This window comes from Mustela putorius, unplaced genomic scaffold (assembly GCF_011764305.1).
Source record: "Mustela putorius furo isolate JIRA1106 unplaced genomic scaffold, ASM1176430v1.1 tig00003853_pilon_pilon_pilon, whole genome shotgun sequence".
NCBI classification, from domain to species: Eukaryota; Metazoa; Chordata; class Mammalia; order Carnivora; family Mustelidae; genus Mustela; species Mustela putorius.
This window is the reverse complement of record NW_025422005.1, coordinates 32,600,097-32,626,949: the sequence shown is the minus strand read 5'-3', so window position 1 is coordinate 32,626,949 and position 26,853 is coordinate 32,600,097. Positions and strand designations below refer to the sequence as shown.

Below are 26,853 nucleotides of genomic sequence, written 5' to 3'. Positions count from 1 at the left end.
GGGAGGGGGCGGGGCTTCCCCTACACGCCGTGCGCCGGCGCCGGCTTCCTCTGCTGTGGGGTTGTGCGCAGTTTCTGCCCCACGGCCTCCCAGAGGTGACCTTGAGCTGACTGAAGAGCTGTCAGCTAGGCGGGCGTCTGGAGGGCCACCTTCCCTTCTGTTCGTTTCCTCCTCGGATAGAGAACTGGCCATTTTTGCCTCTTACCGGCCGCCGTATCGGCCTTTCAGGACTTAGATTCCACTGGAGTCCGACTGCCCGGCCATTTAACCTCGGGACTTACGGGGAGGAATTTTATGTTTTGGTTTGTTTGTTTGTTGTTGTTGTTTAACCCCACATATGCACTCTAGATGTCAGTGGAGCCACGCCCCTCCCCCCTGCGCTTGAAATCCTGGGAACGAGGCAGCCCGATGGCGGTCACGTGACGCCGGCGTCCGGCGTGTCCTCGCCGGGCAACCGTCCTGGAGACCGACACTGCTGGCTGCAAGATGGACATCATCTACCCGCTGGCGGTGCCCAAGGGGCGCCGGCTCTGCTGCGAGGTGTGCGAAGCCCCGGCCGAGCGGGTGTGCACGGCCTGCACGGTCACTTACTACTGGTAGGCCCTGAAATGTGGCACCTGGGTGCTGTGCTTGAGCTGTAGCATCGGCTCTGCCGGGCAGCCCTCAAGGCGGTTTCGGGACAGATTTCTCTGTCTGCCTCTTCTCCCACTGACCCATTGGCTACCTAAGGTTTTGTTGACCATCTTCTGTGCGCTATGCATTGTTCTAGCAGCCGAAGTTACTGGAGGAATACTTGGTGATCTGTACCCCTTAAAGATCTAACATACCCATGCGGAAGATAGATAAGTAAACAAATTCACAAAAAGGAAAGATCATTTTAGAGAGTCAAAAATGCTGTGAAGACAAAGGAAATGTGTTGGGAGTTTGGACGGATGGCCTTCCTAAGGGTAGATACTGATTTGAGGATAAAAAGTAGGAATAGCTCGGGATGGAAGTGCTGGAGGTAGAGTAAGGCTCTGGAGGGCAGATTGGTGTGCTTGAGGAATAACCAGAAGTGCGCAGCCACGGTGCTGAGAGTGTGGGGAGGTGAGTTTTCATTTATTCAACCTAACATCCCCTGACTTTTGCTTCCAATTAGACCCTACGTGGGACCGGAGATAAACAGCTAAGTTGCTGATGTCCAGAAACCTAGTCCAGAGCGGACTATCTTGTTTTTGAAGTCATTATATAGACCCTGCGTGACAAGTACTGTTACTCAGGTTGTGCTGTTTCCTGGGACCTCAGAGGATGGAAGCATGGTGACTGGGGCAGATATCTGGAAAAGTTCTCTGAATAAATAATGTTTGAGATGACTCTTGAAAGATCAGTAGGAAATTGCTAGGTGAATGAACAACGAAGAAAGAAGGGCAGGGTACTCCTGGCCTCCAGGTCTGCTTCGGTAAACGGTGAAAGAACAGTTTGTTCAGAGCTGAAGTAGAGAAAGTAGTAGTGGAAGAAGAAGCAGTCACTGATTTTCAAACTGCAGACTAGACCCAGGAGCAGGTCAAGAATAAATCAACAAACATTTTAGGGGAAAAAGTAGAATAAAATAGAAAGTATCACAGTAATCCTACTTGAATTGTTTCTTGAAACTTTCTAGTGTTTTATGTGGTGTTTGTAATGATTAAATATTTCTTACTAAAAAGAAAGTTTAAAAACCATTGTGATAGGTAGGAAGAAGAGTTTAAACCAAGAAGACAGAGGTTAGGGCCACATGGTGACATGAGGTCAAGAAGTTTGGAATTTATCCTCTGGGAGGTTTTGACAGGCTCTCACTTGTGTTAAGGAAAGATGACAGGTAGCAGTGTGGAAGATAAATTCAGGTAGACCCTGAAGGCTGCAAAAATGATCAAGAATTTGTTGCAGTGGTCCCAGTGGAGAGTGAATATACTCCTCAGATTGAATTAAGTGTCCTCAGTGCTCTCAACGGCACTCTATATATTCCCTATCCTAAAACTTGTGACACAGATTGAAATCAGTCATTTAATAGTTTGTATTCCAACTAGGTGTGTATATCCCATGAACGGAGGGATGGCATCTGTGTTTTCTTTGCTGTTTCTTCAGTGCATTTAGAATACAATTCAGAGTTTGTAGGAGAAACTATAAAGCACTGGTCAGCTCTCTACCTGCATCTCCTACCACACTCATCCTCTCTTCCTTGATGCAATTACAGAGGTTTTCTTTCAGTTCTGATTTCCTAAGTCCTTTCCTCCCTCCGTTTCTTTGCCTAGGCTGTCCTCACTACTGGGAACATCCATTTCAACCCCAGATATTCCTGGAGCCCTCTCATCCTTCAGTTCTCAGAAATGTTATTTCTAAAAAAAAAAAACAAACAAAAAAACGTTATTTCTTCAGAGAGGTCTTTCCGAAAATACACTTCGCTTATTTTTCTGTCTCACCTTTTCTTCATTTTTCCTGTACTTCTGTATTTTGTGATTGCTTGTGTAATATCTATCTTTTACTGAACCTACTGGTCCACATTCCAGGCACTCAGTGATCATTTGTTGAATAAGCAAACTTCTGAATGGATAGTAAACCTATTAACACAGAGAGATATGGTGGTGGGTGATGGATTGGGTTGGGGATACAGAGTTTGAGGGTCTTCAAGTCACTTGGAAGAGATGGCTAGTGAACAACTTCATGTACAGCCCTGGCACTCAATGGAGAGATTGGAGTCCTTTGGCTGGTATGACCTTCTACCTCTTTCCCTCACCTTCATCCCTACACCCAGAAATAATTCCTTCTTCCTCTCGCTCTGTACTCTCGGTTGACTCTTATTTCCCTTTTTCATTTCAGTTGTCGGCAAGTGTGTTAGGTCAATTTTATTGTGTTCCGTTAATGCAGGATATTACATTGAATGCATATTGAAGGACGGCCATTCATGTGCTGTCTTATGATCTGCATCATACCCATCTGTGTATAACCTACAGTCTCTTGCAAAGTGTCTTAAAATAGTTGAAACTAAATTTTTGATGAATGCTTAAATAAATCATTATTTCCTATGCCCTTATCCACCATTATTTCCTTTCTTCTCTTTCACTGCTTTTAATTCTCTTTAAGGCCTTCTCCTCTCCCTCCACCCCACCCTGCCTCTTTTCTCCAGATTTCTCTATCCTTGTATCCTGGCAATTTCAGGATTTTTCCATAAAATAAAGCTGAGGTAATTGTTCTATATCTCAGAAATGGGAGCTTTAATACTCCTCCCCCACAAGGTTTTTGTGGTTGAATGTAAAGCATGTAGCATCATGCCTGCGACCAAGTTGGCACTCAATATTCTTCTTGTTCCCATTTAAGGAGCAGGAAAGACAGTCATTTGGAATTTGTGAAATTTTTTTTTCCTTTTTCTGCAAAAGAGTTTCTTTCCCCGTTGTAGATGTAACTCATGCTCACCGTAGAAAACTTGAAAATATAAAAAATAAAGAAGAGAAGTAATCCATAATCTCACAACCCAGAGATTAATAACCTGACATTTTGATCAATTTCCTTATCTTCTTCTCCTGTCCGTATATCTGTTTTATACACTCTGTAATCTTATACATATTGTTCTGTATTGGATTGTGAGAATGTTGCCAGGGAATTGAACATTTGTAAGAAAGGATGGTTTTATTAAAGTACACACTGAAACATTACAGATGGTAAAAGAGGCTTGTACTATAGGTGAGCAAATCATAGCATATAGATAAGAGTAATTTGAAAAAAGTTTTCCTTTTATTGAACTTACGGGGCACAAATTAAAATGCTTTCACTGGCCAGGAAGAGAAAACAGCAGTGAAGTGGTACTCATTAGTAGGAGACAGTAGGATCTGTGGTAAACTGCAGAATGAATGTCCTGCTTAATAACATCTAAATTCAGTTTTAAAAACAGGATAATAGCCAAACAAAGCACATTTGGCTCACAAGCTACTTGATCGTGAGCCTTGACTGAAAGCATCATTTTTCAGCTCCTTTATGCATGACCCTGTGTTGGGTGTTAGGGGTGGGGCAGATGACTAAGGAAATAACAAATAGGGAAACAAATAAAATGAATAAGGAAAGAGCTCATGCATATATAAATAATGCTCATTTTATTTGGAAAAGCAAGATACGTCAAATGCTCTCAGTGGAACAAAAGTCTGGGTAGTTAAGTACTATTTCCATTGCTCACACAATTACTCAAGAAGCCCTTATTTAATAAATACCCTATGGAACTCAACTATTTCTATATCCTGGCTGTTAAGTGCTTTTATGGATTTGTTTACAATAATTCTCTATTTAAAAAAATTTAATGGTTTTATCATTTCTGTGATAGCAGCTGCAGTTTATGAAAAAAATACTTCAGTGACGACTGGGTGGCTCAGTCAGTTAAGTGTCTGCCTTCAGCTCAGGTCGTGATCTCAGGGTCCTGGGATCAAGCCCCATGTCAGGCTCCCTGCTCAGCAGAGAATCTGCTTCTTCCTCTCTCTCTGACCCTCTTCCCTGCTTGTTTGTTTAAAATATATATATATAAAATATATTTATTATGCTATTATATTTATAAAAATATATTTACTTATATATGTATATATATTATATTTATATTTATATATACACACACATATACATGCACACACTTTATTCCATTTCTGTTGTCCCAGAATAAGGAAGGAGAGAGAGTGCTTGAACAAAAGTATATGTTGTCTATGACTGCTTTTCTGCTACAACAAAAGAGTTGAATTTTTGCAACAGATACCATGTAGTTCTCAAAGCCTAAAATATTTACTGTTAGGCCCTTAACAGAAAAACTTTGCTGACCCTGTGCTTGGTTATTGTTACCAGTTTTAGAATATGTATAATTGGAATCAAACAGTTAACTTAAGCACATTTGAGTAAAAATATACAGTAGGCAAAAGAAATGCAAAAAACTCATGATTTATGTATCCAGCAACAGAGTCTCAAAATGCATGAAGTAATAACTGTCAGACTGAAGGGAGAAATAAATAATAGTTGAACACCTCAACTTTTTCCAGTTTTCCACTGTCAATAATGAACAGATTAGAAAGGCGATACGAGGCTTCAACAACACTATAAACCAACTAAACCTAACAGATGTCTATAAGACACCACCACCAACAGCAGAATATACATTCTTCTCAAGCACATATGGAACATTCTCCAGGATAGACCATGTGTTAGACCATAAAGCAAGTCTCAGTAAATTTATAAGGATTGAAATTATACAAAGTATGTTCTGGAACCACAGTGGAATGACATTAATCAATAACAAGGAAATGTGAGGAATTTATGAATACCTGGAAATAACTGTTTTAAACAACCAGTAGGCAAAAAAGGAAATTACAAGGGGAATTTGAAAATGCTTTTGAGATGAAATGAGAACAAAAACACAAATATTAAAACATACAGCATGCAGTGAAAGCAGCACTCGGAAGGAAATTTCTAGCTATAACACATACATTATAAAAGAAGGAAGATCTCAAACCTAGCCTTCCACACTAAGAAACTAGTGGAAGAAAAGCAAACTCAACACAAAGCTAGTGGAAGGAGGAAAATATAAAAGATTAGAGCAGAGATAAGTGCAATAGAGAATAGAAAAGCAATAGAGGATCAACAAAACCAAAGCTTAACAAAATTGACAAACCTTTAGCTAGATTGACCAAGAACAGAACACCCAAATTACTATTATTCAGAAATGGAAGTAGGGACATTGCTAGCAACTTTGCAGAAATAAAAGATTATAAGAGAATACTATGTACAGTTGTATGCCAACAAATTAGAAAACCTAGATGAAATATATTCCTAATATGACACAAACTACAAAACTGACTCAGGAGAAAAAGAGTGTCTGAGTAGATCTCAGATATTAAAGAGTAGCTAGCAATCAAGAACTTCCCACAGAGAAAAGCCCAGGACCAAATGACTTCAGTGGTGAATTCTATCAAATACTTTAAAAAGATTTATTACCGGGGTGCCTGGATGGCTCAGTGGGTTAAAGCCTCTGCCTTCGGCTCAGGTCATGATCCCAGGGTCCTGGGATGGAGCCCCGCATTGGGCTCTGCTCAGCGGGAAGCCTGCTTCCCTCTCTCTCTGCCTGCCTATTTGTGATCTCTATCTGTCAAATAAATAAATAAAATCTTAAAAAAAAAAGATTTATTACCAATCCTTCAAAAAGTCTTCCAAAAAAATAGAAGAGGAAGAAAAAATCCCCAACTCATTTTATGTAAGGCCAGTGTTATACCAGACCAGACAAAAACATCACAAGAAAAGAAAACTACGGATCAATATCCCTCGTGAATATGGATGCAAAAAGTCCTCAACAAGATACTAGCAAGCCAAATCCAACAGCATATAAAAAGGATTATACTTCATGACCAAGTGGCGTTTCTCCCAGGAATTCAAGGTTGGCTGAACATACTAATACCAATTTAAGACTTCATCTTAACAGAAGATAAAAACCGCATAATAATCTCAATAGATACAGAAAAAATATTTGATAAACTCCAGTACCCTTTGTGATAAAAACAAATTAGGGATAGAAAGGAACTTTCATAACTTGGTAAGAGGTATCTATGAATAACCTAGAGGGTAATACAAAACTAACATAATTCATGATCAAAGACAAAGTTTTCCCCCCTAAAATCAGGAATGAGACAAGAATTTTGCTTTCATCACTTCTATTCAATACTTCTAAAAATCTAGTTGGGGGAATTAGGCAAGACAGTGAAATAAAAGACATCCAGCTTGGGAAAGAAGGAGTAAAAGTACTTCTATTTTGCTGATGACATGATCTTCTGTAGGGAAATCCTTAAAGAACCTGTGAAAAAAGCACAACGAACTATTAGAGCTAATAAACGAATTCAGCAAGGTTACAGAATTCAAGATCAATGTGCAAAACTCAGTTATATTTATACATGCTAACAGTGAACAATCTGAAAATGAAATTAGGAAAGCCATTCCATTTACAATAGCATCAAAAAAAAAATAAATAAATAAATTTAACCAAAGAAGGGCAAGACCTATACACTGAAAACTAAAAAAAAAAAAAAAAAAAAAAAAAAATTGAAAGAGATTAAAGACCTACATAAATGGAAAGATATTCTATATTCATAGTTTAGAAGACTTAATAGTAAGATAATAACACTTCAAATTTCAAATTGATCTATTGATTCAATGCAATTCCTATCAAAACTCTTTTTTGTATAAATGGACACACTGATCCTAAAATTTAAATGAAAAGACAAAATACACAGAAGAGCTAAAAAGTCTTTTAAAAGAACAAAGCTGGGATGCCTGGGTGGCTCAGTGGTGGGTTAAGCCATTGCCTTCAGCTCAGGTCATGATCTCAGGGTCGTGGGATCAAGTCCCACATCGGGCTCTCTGCTCAGCAGGGAGCCTGCTTCCCTCTCTCTCTCTTTCTCTGTCTGCCTCTATGCCTACTTGTGATCTCTCTCTCTCTGTCAAATAAATAAATAAAATCTTAAAAAAACAAACAAAGCTGCGGGGTCCCTGGGTGTCCCAGTGGGTTAAGCCTCTGCCTTCGGCTCTGGTCATGGTCTCAGGGTCCTGGGATTGAGCCCCACATCGGGATCTCTGCTCAGCAGGGAGCTGCTTCCCCCTTTCACTCTGCCTGCCTCTCTGCCTACTTGTGATCTCTCTCTGTCAAAAAAATAGATAAAATCTTTTTTAAAAAATAAAAGAACAAAGCTAGAGTACTGATACTTTTCAATTTCAAGTGTTACTGCAAAGAGGCACTAATGAAGACTGTGGTAGTGGCATAAGGATAGACATATAGATGAATGGACTAGAACTGAGAGTCCAGAAATATGCTTGTATATTTATGGTGACTAGATGTTCAACAAGGGTACCAAGACCATTCAACTGGTAAAAGAAGGGTCCCTTCTGGATGATGGTGGGATAACTGCATAGCCACATGCAAAAGAATGAATTTGGACTCCTCCCTTTCACCATAGAAAGGGCTAAATGCAAGAGCTAAAAGTAAAACTTTCAGAAGGGAACATAGTTGGAAATCTGTGTGATTTGGGATTAGGCAACAGTTTAGCTATGACCTCAAAATCACAAGGATCCAAAGAAAATAGATTAGTTGGACTCCACCAAAATTTAAAACTTCTGTGCATCAGAGAACATTATCAAGAAAGTGAAGAGACAACCCACAGAATGGGAGAAAATACAAATCATATACCGGATAAGGATTTTATATCTAGAATATGTAAAAGACTCTTAAAATTCAACAATAAGAAGATAAAAGACCCAGTTTAAAAATGGACAGAAGATTTGAATAAACAGTTCTCAAAGAAGATATACAAATGACCAATAAGCACATGAAATGGCGCTGAAAGTTATTAGTTATTAAGGAAATACAAAATAAAACCACAATGAGAAACCACTTCACACGCACTAAAATGGCTGTAGTGAAAAACGAGAATAACAAGTGCTGGCAAAGATACAGAAAAAGTGAACCCCTCTTGTATTGCTGCTGTGCTGTAGAATGGTACAGCCTCTGTAGAAAACAGTTTGGCAGTCCTCAAAAAGTTAAACATAGAGTTACTATATGACCCAACAATTCCAATCTTAGGTATATACTCAAGAGAACTGAAAGCGTGTTCACACAAAAATTTATACACAAATGTTCATAGCGGCATTATTCAGAATAGCCAAAAATAGAAACAACTCAAATACCCCCCAACTGATGAGTGGGTGAACGTACAGCCATACAGTGGAATATTTACTCAGCCGTACAAAAGAATGTAATACTTATATATGCGGTGAAATGGGAGGAACTTTGAGAACATTATGCTAAGGTAAGAAACCAGACACAGAGGGTCACATGTTGTCTGTTTCCATTAATAGTAATGTCCCGAACAGGCAAATACATAGAGAAAGTACATCTCTGGCTTCTGAGCACCAGTGGGTGGAGAAAAGAAAGAACCAGCTAGAGCAAATGGAGTTTCTTTTTCGAGTGATGACATTGTTCTGGAGTTAGACAGGGTGATGCTTTTACAACCTTGTGAATGTATTCAAAACCACTAAATTTAAATTATATTTTGAAATGGTGAATTTTCTATGGTATTTGAGTTAGGTATTGATTTAAAAGTGTAAAAAAGTAATTGGAGAAAGGGTCAGGATCGGGTAATAGATGTGGGAATCAGTCATAGCGGCAGGTATTTAAGGAGTGGGAGTGGATTCTCTGTAGGACTGAGGTCCTGTCCAATAACATACTTAAAAATACTAAATCTGTATGTAAAACTCAGAAAAGCTCCCTACCAAGCTGTCACCGTGTTTCCCTCTGGAGAGCTAAAAATTAGCTGGCTCCGGAGTACAGGCTTACAGTAACGACTTGAGCTCTCCACTCCTCTGCTCCCTTATCTTTGAAAGAATAGCTTTTGTTTTGTTCTCAAAAAGTTGAGTAGTTACTAGCAAAAGCTGCCCTGCTGCCCCGCTGGGATTGGGGATCATTCCTAGCGTGTTCCTGTGAGGGTGCCCCCTGGAGCAGAGGAGACAGTGTCAGTGGTGCTCTCTGGAGCCACACCACACAGCGGCACTCGTTCCTGGAGAACATCTCTAGAGCCTCAGCAAGAGGCTCTTCCTTCCCCAAATAAAAGACCCTCACTTCCATCAGCTGTGATGGCCAGAGATTCTGAAAATGGCCTTAGAACAAGGTTATTAACGAAGCGGAAGAGGAGATCACCCACAGCGTCACCACGTGCCTTTGTAACTTCATTGTGACCTGTGCCTGAAGAGACAGCCGCTTCCCACCCCCACTAGTCGTTACACCACCACAGAACCACATGTAAAAGGAGAGATTTGAGTCAGAAAGGGCTTTGGGTTCCCTGCCTGTTAGGTGTTGGCCTGCCTTTTCTAGTTTTTAGGGCAAGGCCAGTAGGCTGCTAGAATCTCAGGCCAGGCCAAAGGGAAAGATAACGAAGTCGGTGTTTTCGTTGTCAGTGGTGTGGTTCATCAAAGAGCTGACTGGAACAGCATCCATGAGAAGATATGTCAGCTGCTGATTCCGCTGCGCACTTCCATGCCCTTCTACAACTCTGAGGAGGAGCGGCGGCACGGCCTCCAGCAGCTGCAGCAGCGGCAGGTGGGTCCTGCAGGGCTGGGACAGGCTGAGCTCAGGGTCTGCCCCAGACAAAGGGTGTCCCTCATCGGGATCACCAAACCAGAACCTCTTTGAGGACAGAGACTTGGTTTTATGCCTTTATGTCCTCAGTCAGTTGTTCTCCACGTAGTTACTGAATACCTACTGTATTAAGTTCCGAGGACTGCTGTAACAAATGGCGTTACTCCACACAATGGCTTAAAGGACAGGAATGTCAAAGTCCAAGGTCAAGGGTAGGTGTCAGCAGGTTTGGTTTCCTGAGGGCAGGTGCATCCCTGGTGTCTGAATTTCTTCCAAATTGGATCAGGGGCCACCCTAATGGTCTCATTTTAACTTACTCACCTCTGTAAGGCTCTCTCCAAATTCACATTCTCAGGTAATAAGGGTTGAAGTATGAGGGCTTCCACATACGAGTTTCGGCCATAACGTCCATATATGCCAAGTATGTTGATAAGAGCGTAGGAGGCAAAAAAAAAAAAAATGGTGTATGAATACACTGATGAATTCATAAAGGAGATTTAAAAACTTCTATTATGGGCGCCTGGGTAGCTTAGTGGGTTAAAGCCTCTCTGCCTTCAACTCAGGTCATGATCTCAGGGTCCTAGGATCAAGCTCCACATCTGGCTCTCTGCTCAGCATGGAGCCTGCTTCCCCGCCCCCTGCCAGCCACCCACACCTGCCTCTTTGCCTTCTTGTGATCTCTCTCTGTCAAATAAATAAATAAAATCTTTAAAAAAAATTTTTTTTTGTTTTTTTTGAGAAAGGCTTTGAAGCAATGCAGAGTCGACATTCTTTCTGATACTTGGAAAGCAAGATAATTCCAGAAAGAAAGAGAAGAAGTTTCTCTCAAAATTATAACTCAAATAGAAAGTCAGAAAGTTTTAGAATATCTGGAGATATGATAGTTTTGCTAAACTACAATTTTATTACAAACACAAGAATAATATTTATTTAATAACTTTATACTGAGCTCTCATTTATGCTGATCAATGAGCCAAGGTGAAAAGACATTTATTCCTGGACCTCGAGGAGCTCACAACCCAGGTTTCCCTTTTTATTTCACCTATTTGGGGTCTTATGTCCACCTTAGTACAAGCAGGTTAACTAGGTGCCCTTAATCAGCTCATGAGATTGTGGCCCTAGCCCAAGTGTACCTGTGCCCGCCAGCGCCTTTTTGCTTTACACGGTCTCAGATGGTCTAGTTTTTTCTTCCACAGAAGCATTTGATTGAATTCTGCTACACCGTAGCCCAGAAATACCTCTTTGAAGGAAAACATGCAGCTGCTGTTCCCGCAGCTTTGCACTCACTTCGCTTCCGCATGAATGTGCATGGCCTGAGTTCCGTAGAGCTTGTCCCTGCTTACCTGCTGTTGGCCGAGGCAAGCCTTGGTAAGTGAATTGACCTGGGGACCCCCCACCCCGACCCCGGTCCCTTAAGGAGTACTCTATGGGGATCAATCAGTGGCCAAAGGGTACAGACTTGGTAGTGGCTCCAAGATAGCCTTTTATAAAAGAGCAGTGTTGCCGTAAAGTTTGGCACAAGTTGGGGCAGCAGATGTCAACTTTCGGTTCCTACTGACCGAACTCCACTCTAGCTGGCCTAAGGAAAAGGAGGACATTTATTACGACACTGGAGTGTTCCAGGGGGATCGAGGCTTCAGGAGGTCTTAGAACCAGAATGGTGTAACAGTCTCTCTCTCTCTCTCAGTCCTTGTGTCTTGTCCCAGCTTCTATCTCTGCATCTGCTTTATTCACCCTCTCTGCAGACCAGGTTTTTCTGCCCTGTGCCCACCACAGAAGACAGCTACCCTAAAATATCAGATGTAGCTGAATTTCCATGGAATTTTCATGTTCTCCAGGTTCAAGGAAGGTAGAAGAAATAATTAGTATCTGATTTCCAGTGTTAAATTCCTAGAAGAGAGAGTTGTGTTGACTGTTTACCTTTACCTTTGTGTCAGGCTCACATGGTTCAAACGGGATTATAGAAACCTGCTCCTATGGAGGGAGAGGGGAAAAGAACTGTATTTCTCATGCCGTGGATGAGAGTGGGAACACAGACTCGGCAGAGCTCCATCCCACATGGCGGTTGCTACAAGAAGAGAGTTAACATCTTGGAGGGGAATTAACATTTTTGAGACCTGCAGCATCTTAGTTACTTTCCAACCACTTTTTCCATCTTCATAGCCACGCTATTTTTTAAAAAGCAAACTTTTAAAAAGCAAAACTGTTGGAAATGCAGTACACAGAACCTCTTGAGCTACGTGAGAGTAAGTTGCTTGCCTGATGCATTTCCTAGACATTCTCCATGTATCCACTGTACAACCATCGTCTACTATCGTCTTCCATCATCTACTAAGCCAACCCCATTCACGCGTCGCCAGTCGTCCCAATCACACCTTGAGAACAGAAGGATACAGTTCAAAATCACGCTTTTCATTTTGCTGCCATGTGTTTTTCGTCTCCTTCATTCTGGAATAGTTTCTCAACCGCTCCTTAACCTGTATGACTCTGACACTTATAAGATTAAAGGCCAAGTGTTCTATAAAACGACCCTCAATCTGGGTTTCTCTGAGTCTCCTCATGGCTGGACTCAAGCGATGTCCCTTTGGCAAGAGTGTCAGAAGACAGGCTCTGTCTGTGTTGTTCGCACCCCATCCTGCAAGCTGGCACATGTTTTCAGTTTGTCCCATTCCTGATGGCACCCAGTTAAGTTAGTTTATTAAGGTGATATCTGCCAGGCTTCTTCTTTGTTTACCTCTTCTCCTTTTTCAACTAATAAGTATTTTATGGGCGGGGAATTCTGAAACTGTGAGTCTACCATTCCATCAGACTTTCAGTATATTCATGTATGCATTTATATCAGTATGAACTCTTGGTTCCCTAGTCTAGTGAATGGATCAATAAACTGTTACTAACTTTAATTTAATGCTTAGGCTATTCCTGCATTTGGCAAGTAGCAGCCCATTCAGACTGGCTTCCGTGTTTCCATGACACATCCCCATTGTTCTTCCATCACCTGCCTGCTTTCTGGAACGTACCTCCAAGGAGCCTTGATTTTTTTTTTTTTTTTTTTTAGTGAGAAATGGAATTCAGAAAGCAAGAGTTGTGCACTAGACGTATGTGTTGCTATTGGGGTCAGGTTGCTCCTGTACCTTCTTGGGGGACAGAGGGAATTTGTATAAATATAATAATGTATACACACATTACATCTAAATTCATCTTCACTTAATCTCTCTCTAGACAGAGAGAGATATGACATACCAGTACTTCTAAATTCAGTCCAACACCACCACAGGGTTCGGTCTGATTTCCTCCCATTCTATAGCTGTAGTTCTCTGACAGTGAGAATGCTGGCTTCCTTTTTCATTAATGTATTTATATGTTTCATCAGTTCCCCTGTATGAGCCAATCTCCCATCCCCGAGCCTACTTTTTCCCCTTGCAGATGCCCTTCTCTCTTTCCATGAGCTCTGACTCCTCATTCAGGGCTGCCTCTTCTGCATGGATCCCCTCCTCACTGGCTTGGGCTCTGACTCCCCCATACCAGGCCACATAACTGCAAGAATGCCCCCCTCACCCCACTCCAGTCTGGCCCCCTGTTTCAGACTGCCCTCCACCAAAACTACTAGGAAGAGCACCAGGCAAGGAAATACAGCCTAGGTTCTGTGTATTTCTGATACTGACTAGCTGTGGGATTTTGGAAAAGTTCACCCTGGCCTGAGTCTTATCATTCTTATCTGGATTATTGCCTGTTAACTGGACTCTTCACCTCTTTGGCCTCCTTCCAGTCTGGCCTCTACACAAAATGTGGGTCAAATCCCTCTACCAAAGAAAAACCAGATTCCCTAAGCAGCCAATGGGGTGCAGCTTGGTCCGGCCTTCAAGAGTCTTGTCACCTCATCTTACATCTTCTCTCCCTTCTGGTTACACTGCCTTCTCTCTTCCTGTTCTGGAAGGCTCTTCTTGAGCCACGCTCCCTGCCTCTCCTCCACCCCCCTCCACCTAAATAACTCCTATTCATCCTTCAGACCTTAGCTCAAGAGTTACCACCCCCTTGTCTGGAAGCCTCTCAAGCCCCCAGACTGGACCAGGTTTCTTTTTAAGTACCCCCCCTTAAAAACCTCTTCCTCTCTTGTGGGCACTTATTTCAATAATAATTCTATATCCAGAGGCACCTGGGTGGCTCAGTCGGTTAGGCATCCAACTCTTAGTTTCGGTTCAGGTCATGATCTAGAGGTCATGAGACTGAGCCCTACATCAGGCTCTGCACTCAGCAGGGAATCAGCTTGAAATTCTTCCCCACTCCATCGCCCTCTGCCCCTCCCTTATCTTGCACGTGAGCTCTCTCTAAAATTAAATAAAATCTTTTTAAAAACCCAAAATACTACTACTAATTATTCTACATCCACAGATGAGATTACTTAATTAAAGTCTCTCTTTCCCACTAGACTATAAGCTCAGGGAGAGCTGGAACTGTCCCTATTCTTACTCATCAGAGTGACTTCACACCCAGAATAGCTCTTAGCACAGAGGAGGTGCTCAGAAACTCTTCTCATAAAACCTGACATCTGGTGGGCACTGTGAAAGCATTTGGTGAATCTGAGTCCCCTTCACAGAATTGTTTTGAGGATTAAATGAGTTTGTGTGTAATGAACATGAGAGTGCTTTGCAAGCTGGAAAGCCCCGTCTAAATGAAGTTCTCATTATACCTCCCCCAGTCATTGAGAACCTTGCCAACCTTTTTGAAAGTCTAAATAAATCACATTCGTTGTGCACATGTCTCTTCCTCATCTAAGAGATTCCTGCAGACTGGAGTGGAAAAAAATAAGAGGTATTTAGCCTTTTCTTTTCTTTTCTTTTTTCTTTCCTTTTTTTTTCTTTTTCTTTTCCTTTCTCTTCTCTTCTTTTCTTTTTTTTTCCCCTCTTTCCCTTCCCTTCTTTTCCCTTCCTTTCCTCTCTTCTCTTCTCTCTCTTCTCTCTCTCTCTCTTTTGGTAAAACTTTGGAATTTTAATCAACTAGAGATGCTATTTTCAGTAACACTTCAAAGAACTGCCTTACTTGTGGCTCAGTCATTCAACATCTGCCTTTGGCTCAGGTCATGATCTCAGGGTCCTGGAATCGAGCCCTACCCGGGGCTCCCTGCTCAGCGGGAAGCCTGCTTCTCCCTCTCCCACTCCCCCTGCTTGTGTTCCCTCTCTCGCCGTCTCTGTGTCAATTAAGTAAATAAATAAAATCTTTAAACAAACAAACGTAAAAGAGCCGCCTTACTCATCTTCCCCCACTCCAGTCAGGATTTTGGAACCAGGGAATCTGGGTTCAAATTCCAACTCTTTTTTTTTTTTTTTTAAACTTATTGACTTACTTTAGAGAGAGAGCACGAGTGCATGTACCAAAGCACACCCACAAGTGCGGGGAGAGGCTGAGAGAGATAATCTCCGAGTGGACTTCCTACTGAGCGCAGAGCCCATCAGAAGGCTCTATCTCCCAATCCTGAGATCATGACCTGAGCTGAAATCAAAGGTCAGATGTTTCGCCAACTGAGCCACCCAGGGACCCCTCCAGCCCTTTCTTTACTGGTTGGGTGACACTAGCTATCAAACTCTTCTTACTAAGTGCTCTTCCTTCTGCCTGGAAAGCTTTTTCCTCTGTTATGTATAGCTGGCTTCTTTCCAATCATCAGGTATCTACTTAAATATCACCTTCTCAGAGAGGTGTTCTCTAATCATCCAATCAAAGTAGGTTTCTTCCTGCTTTTTTGGATGACTGTATTCTGTTCCTTTCCTTCCTAGCAGTTTATTTTTCTTTGTTTATTTTTTTAAGCTTTTATTTATTTATTTGACAGAAAGAGAGCACAAGCAGGGGGAGCAGCAGTCAGTGGGAGAGGGAGAAGCAGGCTCCCCACTGAGCAAGAAGCCCGATGTGGGACTTGATGCCAGGACCCTGGGATCATAGCCTGAGCTGAAGGCAGAGGCTTAACTGACTGAGCCAACCAGTTCCGGTATTATTGTATTTATTTCCCTTTATTATATGCTCCTTGTGGTCAGAGATCAAGTCTGTTTTGCTCACTAGAATGCATCTAGCGAAGTGGTAGAGATTCTAAATTAGATGAATGCGTTGCGTGGTTGGACAAATGAATGAAGTTTCCTCCTCTGTACATTCCTCCTCAGATATTTATCTCACAGGGTTGTTGGCAGACTTAGATCACAGACGCAAATGGCCTAGCATAGTGTGCCTCCAGCAAACAGCGGGCCCTCAGCAAATGCGAATTCCCCCTCCTTCCCCTGGGTGCCTCCCAGCCTCACAGATAATTAGATAATTATCTCTGACTGCTTTGTGCTGTGCTCCTTTGCTTTCCTCATCAAGCCTTCTGAAATCTTCCCCCTTCACGTCTCTCAGATCAGGGGCTAGCTCAGGGTAGGCCTGTTGTCTCGCCCTGCAGAGCAGAGCCCTTACTCCTTAACTGGCTATCCTTTCTCTTTCTCTTCCATACGCTAACGCTAGTAACGGGACCCTTTAGGACAGTCTCCCTTCCTTTGGCAACTTTGTGTACCTAGTCCCTCCACTCCATCCCTATACCTGTCCAGGCAAGCTGTGTAGGAAAGTCACACCTAAACTTACCCACTCACCGACCAGTCTAAGTTCCGGCCTGCTGGGAGCAGCACATTCCTCCTGCCTCACTATACCCACTCTCTGGCTTTAGGGCCTTAAGGTCTTTTTTCTCCCAAGTATGTCTGTTCCTTTGGGATGCTTGTGCAGTTGCTGGTTCAGCTTGGCCTTGGGGCCTTCCTTCTTTGGCATTGCCTTCTTGAAGGGGAAATGCACGATGAAGGTGAGAAGTTTCCACTACATGTCTGCGCCCCCTGACAGTTTTCTCCCCACCTAAATAACCTTTGCTGAGAGTCATTTGCTCGGTCCGAAGCTCTTATATTATATAGAAAATCCAGATGGAAGATGTGACTTGTCATGGTTGCATGAGCCAGGATCCTCGGCCTCCGCCTCTTGCTTCTAATCTAGTATTTTCCCATTTTAGTTGGAACCTCAGTCATGGGAACTTGCTTCTTTCCTCCCTTCGATTGCTTCTTCAGCTCTCCTCCTTTAATTCCGTGACCTGTGATTGCAGCTCGGGTAAGTGATGTCTGCATGTGAGCCAGGCCTGGGAGGGAGGACACGCAGAACCAAGACTGACTTATGAGGGCTTTGTGTCCTCCTCTCCTGACCTTTCCTGGCACCCCCCACAGGAAATACCTCCCACCCAGAGCGTACCTCCTGCGATGCAGAAGGCTGGCGGAGTAGCGGCCTGTCCAGCTCTTACAGCCTCCCAAGGAGGCAAGCAGGGAGGCAGGAAACTGTTATGCATCTTTACAACCAAACAACAGTTTAAGTGTCAACAGTATTTGAATATTAGAAATAAAGGTGCCTTTTACTTGGGAACCATGTGTTGTCCATTCTAGCCCATAAATGTCTCTTCTGTATCAGCCCCAGCTTCACTCACTGCCTTAGTTCAGGCTCTTACCAGTCCTTGCCTGAACTCTTTCAAAAGTCCTCTAGCGAGTCTTTCACTCTACGTCCTCCCCTCTCATCCCTCCTCCACCCTGGCTCCTGGGGATCCTTCTAAATCGAAATCCAATTCCCTCCCCCTTCCTGAAAATCCTCCAGTTCTTACCCACATGCATCCCGCTCCTTGGCACAACTCACTAAGCCCTCCAGCCTTCTGTCACTTGTCCCCGGACTACCTCTTCAGCCTTGTTTCCTGCCACTTGACCCCTCACACTTTGTGCTTCAGCATCGTGGTTCTCTAAACACAGCCCACTCTTGCATATCTCCATGGTTCTGCATCTGTGTTACCTCTGCCCGCATGCCCGCCCTCCCTTATCTGTCGGGAAAACTTCTATTCATCCTCAAAACTCAGCTCAGGGGCACCTGGGTGGTTCAGTGGGTTAAGCGTCTGCCTTTGGCTCAGGTCATGATCCCAGGGTCCTGGAATTGAGCCCTGCATTGGGCTCTCTGCTCAGCAGGGAGCCTGCTTCCCACCCTCTCTCTCTGTCTGCCTCTCTGCCTCCTGTGATCTCTCTCTGTCCAATAAATAAATAAAATCTTAAAAAAAAAAACCCACAAAATTCAGCTCAGATTTTCTGGTCTCAGTTCAGCTGCTATAATGAATACCACAGACTGGGGGCTTAAACAAGAAACAGTTATTTCTCACGGTTCTGGAGCCTAAAAGTCTAAGATCAAGGTATCAGCAGATTCGGTGTCTGGTGAGGGCCCCCTTCTGGATTTGGAGACAGCTGCTTTCGCACTTATCCTCATATGGCAGAGAAAGGGGTCACCCCTCTTGTATCTCTTCTTCTATAGCACTAATCCCATTCATTGTGTAACCATCACTACAGCTCATGAATCCACTCTCATGACCAAATTACGCCCCACATCCAAATACCATCACTTTGGGGATCAGGGCTTCAACTATGTGTTTTGGGGGCTACAACATTCAGTCCATAGCACTGGCCTCACCTCACCCCATTCCATTGCCCCTCTCCAGCCCATCCATAGAATTAAACACCTCCTACTCTCTACCACCTCGAAACCTTATGATGCTACTATTACTGCACGTCTGCTATGTTATAAATATATTTTCACCCATGCATTCCCTAAACCCAGCTATAAGGACAATGCCTTTGATTCATCTTGGAATCCTCATCTCTCAACACAAGGCCTGGCACATAAAAGATATTAAGTATAAGTGATACATGTACTTATAACTGAGATACAGTTCACATACATAAAATCCACTCTTTTAAAAAGTATAATCTTGGGGCATCTGGGTGGTTCAGTGGGTTAAAGCCTCAACCTTCAGCTCAGGTCATGATCCCAGGGTCCTGGGATCGAGCCCCACATCAGGCTCTCTGCTCAGCGGGGAGCCTGCTTCCTCCTCTCTCTCTGCCTGCCTCTCAGCCTGCTTGTGATCTCTGTCTGTCAAATAAATAAATAAAATCTTTTTTTAAAAAAAAGTGCAATCTTGTGGTTTTAGTATATTCACAAGATTGTGTAACCATCACTACATCTAATTACTGAACATTTATTTACCCCCGAATGGACCCCCATACCTATATTAGTATTCACACTCCATTCTTCTTCCCCGCAGTCCCAGGGCCACTATTTTCTGTCTACGGATTTCCTATCAATGGAATTGTACAATATGTGACCATTTGTGTCTGGCTTCTTCCTTTTTTATGAAATGTCTTCAAGGTTTACCCTGTTGTTCCATATGTCTGTATTTCATTCCTTTCTGTGCCTCGTAATATTCCACTCCATGGGTATGGATCGACCACATTTTGTGTATCTACTAATCAGCTGATGAGCATTTAGGTTGTTTCTATTTTTTGGCTGTTGGCTGTTGGCTGTTGGCTGTTATGGCGAGGCTGCCATGAATGTTCACGTGCAAGTTCTTGTGTGTCAATAAATGTTTGAGTCAGTGAACAAGGGAGTGAATGGGTGCTGACTCACATTTCATCCTGTGTCCTCTGGCCGGAATATGAATTGTAACCTTCTTTACTTCTTTTGAGCAGGTCTGGGCCACATTGTCCAAGCTGAGGAGTATCTATCCCAAGCCCAGTGGACAGTCCTCAAATCAACTGAATGTTGTTCTGCCACCCACTCTTTACTGCATCGGAACCTGGGACTTCTCTATATAGCTAAAGAAAACTATGAAGAAGCCCGTTATCATCTGGCCAATGATGTAAACAAGCTAAATTATAACATCTGAATGTTTCTGGGAACAGCTATGCTTAGTTTTGATCTTTTTTTTTTTTAAGATTTTATTTATTGATTTGAGAGAGAGAAAGAGCATGAGTCTGGGGAGAGGGGCAAAGGGAGAGGGGAAGCAGACTCCCCGCTGAGCAGGGAGCACCAGGAGGGGCTCGATCCTGGGACTCCGGGATCATGACCTGAGCCTAAGCAGACGCTTAACCGACTAAGCCACCCAGGTGCCCCTGTTTGTTTGTTTTTCTATTTGAGCATTTCTCTAAAACTTTCTGTTGACAGCTGACTGCTGAGGTAGTCCCAAGAGCACAGTTCTAACAACCTGAGTTCTAACCTTTCCACTTCCTGGCTGTGCATCCTTGGCCAGATCACGTCACTTCTCCAAGGTTGATTGTTCTGAGTACAATAAACGTAGAAGAGCACAGTTGTTAAGAGAAGGGCTTTACTTCTACTCTTGAACATACTGTTGGACAAATTATTTTACCTCTTTCATCAAGCATAGACAGAAATCATTCAATAGCGTATGTCTCATTGGGTCATTGAAGAGACTAATAATAGAGCACTGTATATGCAGAAATTTGCTATCAGTTTTACACATAATATCAATGTTTCTATGTCAGAGTGTGGTTGTTCAATTTAAACCAGCTGTTTGTATATGAACGTTCTTTATAAACTGTAAAACTATGTACAAACGTTAGATAAGATGATGATGAAGGTGATGATGGAGCAATTCCTCCAAAATTTAATGGAGGTTTCTATAAGGATTTCAGTGGTGGACAATATGACCAGAGAGAAAAGTTCCTGAGCCTGAAATCTGGATGAGGTTAGGGTCAGAATTCAGTCTTAGCACCAGTTGGTTCTCTGTTTAGCCTCTCCACTGGGCAGCCCTCCCCCGGGTTGCCTCCACTGCACAATGTCCATAAATCCACTGGAAACATTCTTGTGCTGGTTAGTCTCCATATCCCTTTACCCCAAATCCATTCACTCCTCTACTGTGTCCCGGGAGTCTGACCTCTATGGACTACACAACCCAGAACCCATTGCCTTCTGGCTTCTGTTGGATTTAGAGAGTGAGAGGCATGGCAGGCGAGTATTTGTTGGGAGGAGATAGAGGTTGGGAATCTACTCTCTCTGCTGCCTTTCTGCTCCATCCCAGTTCTGGCAGGGGCAGTATTCCTCCATAGCCACAGCTCCTGGCAGGTGGCTTTCTCCCATAGCTCTCGCTTTTGTGGGCTCTGGTGACCCAATTTCTCCCTTCCTTTTTCAGGAGTCGGGACAGTAATTGTCTCTTCTGTTGATAGACCTGGTGTTTCACTAGCTCTTTTTGGTTCCTTAACCTCTGTATGTCTCTTGAAATAATCCTTTCATTAAACCGTCATCTGGAAGTACTTTGAGGGTGCCATCTATTTCCACCTAGAAGACTGACTAATACACGTCTTCATTTGTGTTTTCTCTGCACTCTCACTTATAATAAATTAAGCAGAGACACAGATTCTGTCTTAGGTTAGGCCACACAGTTAAGAAATGGATCAAGCTCAGATTCTTCAGGCTACCTTTAAAAAAAAAAATCATTTCCTAATGGATACATACCATAAAATTCACTCACTCTAAGTGTACAAATGAATGATTCGGAGAAGACTCACAGAGTTGGGCAGCCATCAGCACAACCCAGTTCTAGAACATTCTCATTCTCATCACCCCAGAAGCCCCTCACAACCCCTCTGCAGTTCATTTCTCATTCTGACCACCCCCCTTCACCCCAGGCAACCACTTTGTCTCTATAGATTTTCCTTTTCTGGACATTTAATGTAAACAGAATGACATGTGGTCTTTCCATTTGATTTCTCTCACTTCGCATAATTACTTTGAGACTTGTCTGTGTTGTCCTATCAACGCTTCATTCCTTCTATTGCTGCGTAGTATTTATCATCTGGAAATACACAATTTGTGTAGCCATTTATCACTTGATGAACACTGGGGATGTCCCCACTGTTTGGGTGTTATTAATACCGCAGCTCTAAACATTTGTATCTGAGTCTTTGTGTGGATACATGCCTTCATTTCTCTTGGGTGTAGTCTAAGAATGGAACTGCTGGGTCATATGGTAACTCACCATTTAACTTTCTGATTTTTGAGAACTGCCAAACTGCTTTTCACAGAGGCTGTATCATTTTCTAGTCTCCCCAGCGCTGTGTGAGGGCTCTGTTTCCTCCCCGTCCTCGCCCACACTTGTTTTCTGCCTCTTTGAGCCATCATGGTAGGTGTGAAGTGGTATCTCATTGTGATTTTATTTTGTATTTCTTTAATGACTAATAATGTTAAGCCTCACTTCATGTGTTATTAGCCATTGGTCTTTCTGAAGACATGTCAATTCAGAGCCTTTGCCCATTTTTTTAGTTTTAATTGGGCTGTTGTAAAAGTTCATTACAAAGTCTAGGTGTACAAGTTCTTTATCAGATGTATGACTTCCCAGGAGAACTAAAGTGCCCCTTCTTCCTTCTCTATAGATTTATTTTGCCAGTTGTGCATTTGGAACAGAGGACATCAGGACCTCAGGGGGCTACTTCCACCTGGCTAATATCTTCTATGGCCTTAAAAAGTTGGACCTGGCAGACACCTTGTACACCAAGGTGAGCTGGGGAATATGGGAACGGAGCCTTGGTACTTTGGCCTTCTAAGTTACGACTGGTGTCAGACCATTCATGAGAAACTTGAGGCTCAGAGAGATGAAATGACTTGCCCAAGATCACACAGTCTGATACATGATATATTCCACTTTCCTTTCTTCCTGTATCTCCACAAGCAAAATAGTCTAGGCTCAGATCTGGCCTACTCTCCCAACAGGTCTCTGAGATCTGGAGTAAATACTTGAACGATCGCTACCAGGTGCTCTCACGGGTTCGCATCCAGCAGATAGACTTACTGGGCAAACGATTTGAGACCGACACTGGCCTGGGTAAGTGGCAGCTCTCCCTGGAAAGCAGAGCAGTGACTTCATCCTTCCTAATCCACAGGCATTGTCCCCATGAGGAAGAGCCACTGTCCCTGTCGTGGAGCACATCCGTGCCATCTTCTGTATTTTGCTGATGAGGCCACGGAGACGGGAGGAGTCAAAGAGATTCCACCAGTGTTGGGAAAAATTCAGATCCCTGGCACCACACACAGCCTTTCGGGGGGGGGGGGGGGGGGGATCATCAGGGACAGATGTGGAGAGAGAAAGACCCACCAGAGACCCCGTGATTTCTGCCACACCTCTACTTCTGATGTGTTATCCCTCCAAGGCACATAAGCCAGCGTAAACTCTCTGGAGAAGTCACACTACTCATTCGTTCCGGTGCCTTCTCCTCTTCCTTTACTGGACAGTGAGCTTCTCAGTGGCGGAGCTGGGTGTCATCCCTGTCTCTGTCCCCAGGCTCAGCAAAGGGTGGGTGCCGCACAGCATCATTCCCTCTGAGCTAGTAAAAAGGGACAGAGGACCTAGTATCTGCTCAAAAGACACATGCAGTATGGTTGATGGGATGGAACCTAGGTGAAATAAAAGGAAATTCCTACCAAATACACATTATATTATAAGCTGAGTCTCAGAAGGAAGAGATGAGTACAGTTGGATGGTGTTGAAGAGGGAAGACTTCTTGCAGCAGAGGTTTTGAGCTAAGATTTTAAAAAATGAACAAATTTGTTGAGTTTTCTCTCATTATAAAAGTGGCTTATGTTAGAGGCACCTGGGTGGCTCAGTCGGTTAAGCATCTGCCTTCGGCTCAGGTCATGACCCCAGGGTCCTGGGATCAAGCCCTGCCTTGGGCTCCCTGCTTCATGGGCAGCCTGCTTCTCCTGCCATTGCTTATGCTCACTCTCTCAAATAAATAAATAAATGTTTTAAAGTTGTATGTGTTAAAGCAGAAAACTTGGAAATCATAGACATCCAAAGGCAGCCAGCCAACCTTAGCATTATGGTATATGTCCTTTCTGTCTTCTTCTCTAAGCATAGTATCTAAAGAGTGCTTATAAGCACCTGCCCCAAATAACTCATAAGTCAATAAAGGATCATGAGAGTAGGACCTAAAGATGCTCAGAGGAAGAATAAGTGGACTCACTTTGGGGGGGGGGTGAAGCAGAAAGGCCCAGATGCTCAAGCACCCTTGGGTTTGGGAGAGGATTAAGTCATTGGCTGCCCCAGTCCTGGGGGCTCTTGCTCTCCAGCTGAGGCTGAGTGAGACCCAAAGAATCCCGCTGTGACAGCTTCCTGCATTGGGGGCCTAAGAAATCAAGAGTTTGGGACTCTAAAAGAGACAAACCGTAGCTACCCTGAGACCTATGGGGGTGAGCAGATTTTGTAGAGCTGCTGGAACTGCCGGGCTTCCTACTCACACGTGGTGAGGAACCTGCCGTGCTTTGTCAGTTCCATGCTCACCCTTCAGGGGAGACTCCACAGCCCCCCAAGGCCTGCTTCTTCATTCCAACTTCCTTCTTTTCCATTGCAGATGAAGCCCAGGAAGCAGAAGCCATTCAGATCCTGACTTCAATCTGGAACATTCGAGAATCTACATCTGACACAGCCCCCCAAAAAACGGTCTTTGTTCTGAAAACCCTGTTCATGCTTTACTACCTGATGATGAATTCTTCAAAGGCAAGTGTTCCCAGAAAAGCATCCTGTCGAAAATGGAGGTAGAAATTCCTCTAGTTGAATTTGGCTCTGTTTTGCCCAGTTGCATGGGCTTTTGCCCTCTGAGTAAGCTGTCATTTTAAAGCAGCCTGGATACTCGAGATGTTTCTCATTTGTTGAATCCCACCTGCATCATGGAAACTGCATTGTCTTCTTTCCTAGGGACATGCCCATCACTAGCCTAAGTACTTCCCATGCACTATCTTATGTAATTGTCAGGCCAACTTCCTGAAGTAGGTATTGTATTATTCCCACTTTACAGATAAGGAAACTGAGGCACACAGAATTGTTTGCCCAGTTTTTTTTGGAGGAGGGGAAGTCACAAGAAACAAGGGACAATGCATAATATAATTTCAGATAGTGAATAGCGCTTCAAAGAAAAAGAAAAGCAGGCAAAGAGAGAGACAGAGAGGGAGGCCTGGCTGGAGGAGGCCTTTCTGTGTGAGTGTCATGGAAAATCTAGGATTCCCTTCCCCCCTCCCCCTCCTCTCTCCCTGTCTTCAGCAAACTTTACTAAGCACCTACTGTATGCCAAGACCTAGAGGAGTTCACAGCCTGCGGGTTATAACTGAGTGTTATAGCGAAGACCAGGGTACCATCTGGGATGGGGTAAGAGTGCTTAGGGAACAGGGAAACATTTCCATTGACTTTCAAAGCTTATACTGGACAAAACCTGTTTCCTCCAGTTCAGGGTTCACTTTTCCACATGAACTCAAGGAAGTCCCCACCCCAAGGCATGGGTGAAAGATGTTCAATCTACAAGAGGTCCTTAGAGAATAGGGACACATCAAGGTTGACACCTCACTTCCTTTAGGTCTTTACTCAGCTGTCTTTTCCTCAAAGCTTTCCCTGGGCCCGCATTGAAAGCTACAAAACCCCACTAACGCCACTGGTGCTTCCCAGCCCCTTTTCTTTTTTTTTTTTATTTTTTTAAAAGATTTTATTTATTCATTTGAGAGAGAGACAGTGAGAGAGAGAGCATGAGCGAGAAGGTCAGAGGGAGAAGCAGACTCCCCATGGAGCTGGGAGCCCGATGCGGGACTCGATCCCAGGACTCCGGGATCATGACCTGAGCCGAAAGCAGTCGTCCAACCAACTGAGCCACCCAGGCGTCCCCCCAGCCCCTTTTCTACTTTATTTTTGTATTTAACATGTATCCCAATTGAAGATACGATGGTGTTTTACTTGCTTGTATTGTTTATTGCTTCTTCCCACACTGTGTCGGAAGTTCCACGAGGGCGGGAATTTCGACCTGTGATCACAGTACCCGGAACATAGTAGCCATGTAATAAATATTTATTGGGAGGTGCCTGGGTGGCCCAGTCAGTTAAGCGTCTGACTCCAGCTCGAGTCATGACCCTGGGATCCTGAGATCGAGTCCTGCATCGGGCTCCCTGCTCCTTGTGGGGAGTGCTGCTCCCCTGCTTGTGTGCTCTCTCTTTCTGTCAAATAAGTGAATAAAATCTTTAAATAAAACAAATAAACAAATATTTATTGGAAGGAAGGAAGGAAGGAAGAGAGGGTGAAGGAAGGAGGAAAGAAGAGCCAGCCCAGAGGCTGTCCCAGGATATCCTGTGAGACCTCCGTCCCAGTGAAAACTCTGGACCACATGCCCCCAGGATGGCCCTTATCACATGGTCTCCCAGAGTTGCTTCAGAGGGTCCCAATGAAGACCCTACAGAGGTCTCACTTTGCTAAGAAGGTGTACTAATTTTTACTTAGTTTGTCAAGCCAGGTGGGTTTTTCTGGTCCCCCATGCCCCAGCCGGCACATATGTGGCTAGCTGTAAGGACCTGGGAGGTGGTCCCAAATTTCCAACAAGAGCTCAGTGGCTGGTGTGAGAAGTGGAGGGGGTCCTTTCCTGTGTTTCTGGGTTGAGCAGAGATGGGGCTTCCCCATGTAAAGCTTTCCTCTGACAATTTCTTTTTGTAACCATGATTCTATTCCAGGCACGAGAATATGCCACAAGAGCCTTCAGTCTGGCCAAAGAACAGAATCTCAGTGTCCACGAACAGGACGCCATTGAAGAGTTACTAAGTCTTATCTCAGCTGAGGAAGCTCATCCCATTACTTAGTGACCCATGATCTCAGCACCAGGGGGCTGTTCAAGGGGCTACTGAACATCTAAAATATACCAGTTTGCACAACTGCTTTGAGGTATCACGACTTGCTCACACCCACCTCCCTGCCCTTTTCCCCTGGGCCTGCCCACATAGCCATGTTTTTATTCTTACACAGAATATGTGAGGAAATGTAGTACTTTAGGCATAGAAATCAGTAAAAGTGATCTTTATCATGA

General features: G+C 43.5%; 1 protein-coding gene across 2 annotated transcripts; it reads left to right on the top strand.

Moving 5' to 3' along the window:
* The first annotated feature begins 13 nt into the window (after positions 1–13).
* ZMYND12 (zinc finger MYND-type containing 12) lies at positions 14–26,853 on the top strand. Of its 2 annotated transcripts, none has more exons than XM_013045114.2 (8): positions 14–540; positions 9,976–10,117; positions 11,353–11,524; positions 19,699–19,868; positions 22,399–22,521; positions 22,736–22,847; positions 24,373–24,518; positions 26,504–26,853. In XM_013045114.2, the coding sequence occupies exons 2-8, from the start codon at positions 10,055–10,057 to the stop codon at positions 26,627–26,629; spliced, it is 912 nt and encodes a 303-aa protein (XP_012900568.1). In that variant the 5' UTR covers positions 14–540; positions 9,976–10,054; the 3' UTR covers positions 26,630–26,853. The 2 variants fall into 2 exon arrangements, with proteins under 2 accessions (XP_012900568.1, XP_004740691.1); XM_004740634.3 differs by having other exon boundaries at positions 14–596.

Coding starts and splice junctions, on each gene's coding strand:
- ZMYND12 (XM_004740634.3), top strand. CDS start 487: ATGGACATCATCTACCCGCTGGCGGTGCCCAAGGGGCGCCGGCTCTGC. Junction 11,525..19,698: donor GTTGGCCGAGGCAAGCCTTG/GTAAGTGAATTG, acceptor TCTTTTGAGCAG/GTCTGGGCCACATTGTCCAA. Junction 22,522..22,735: donor CAGACACCTTGTACACCAAG/GTGAGCTGGGGA, acceptor CTCTCCCAACAG/GTCTCTGAGATCTGGAGTAA.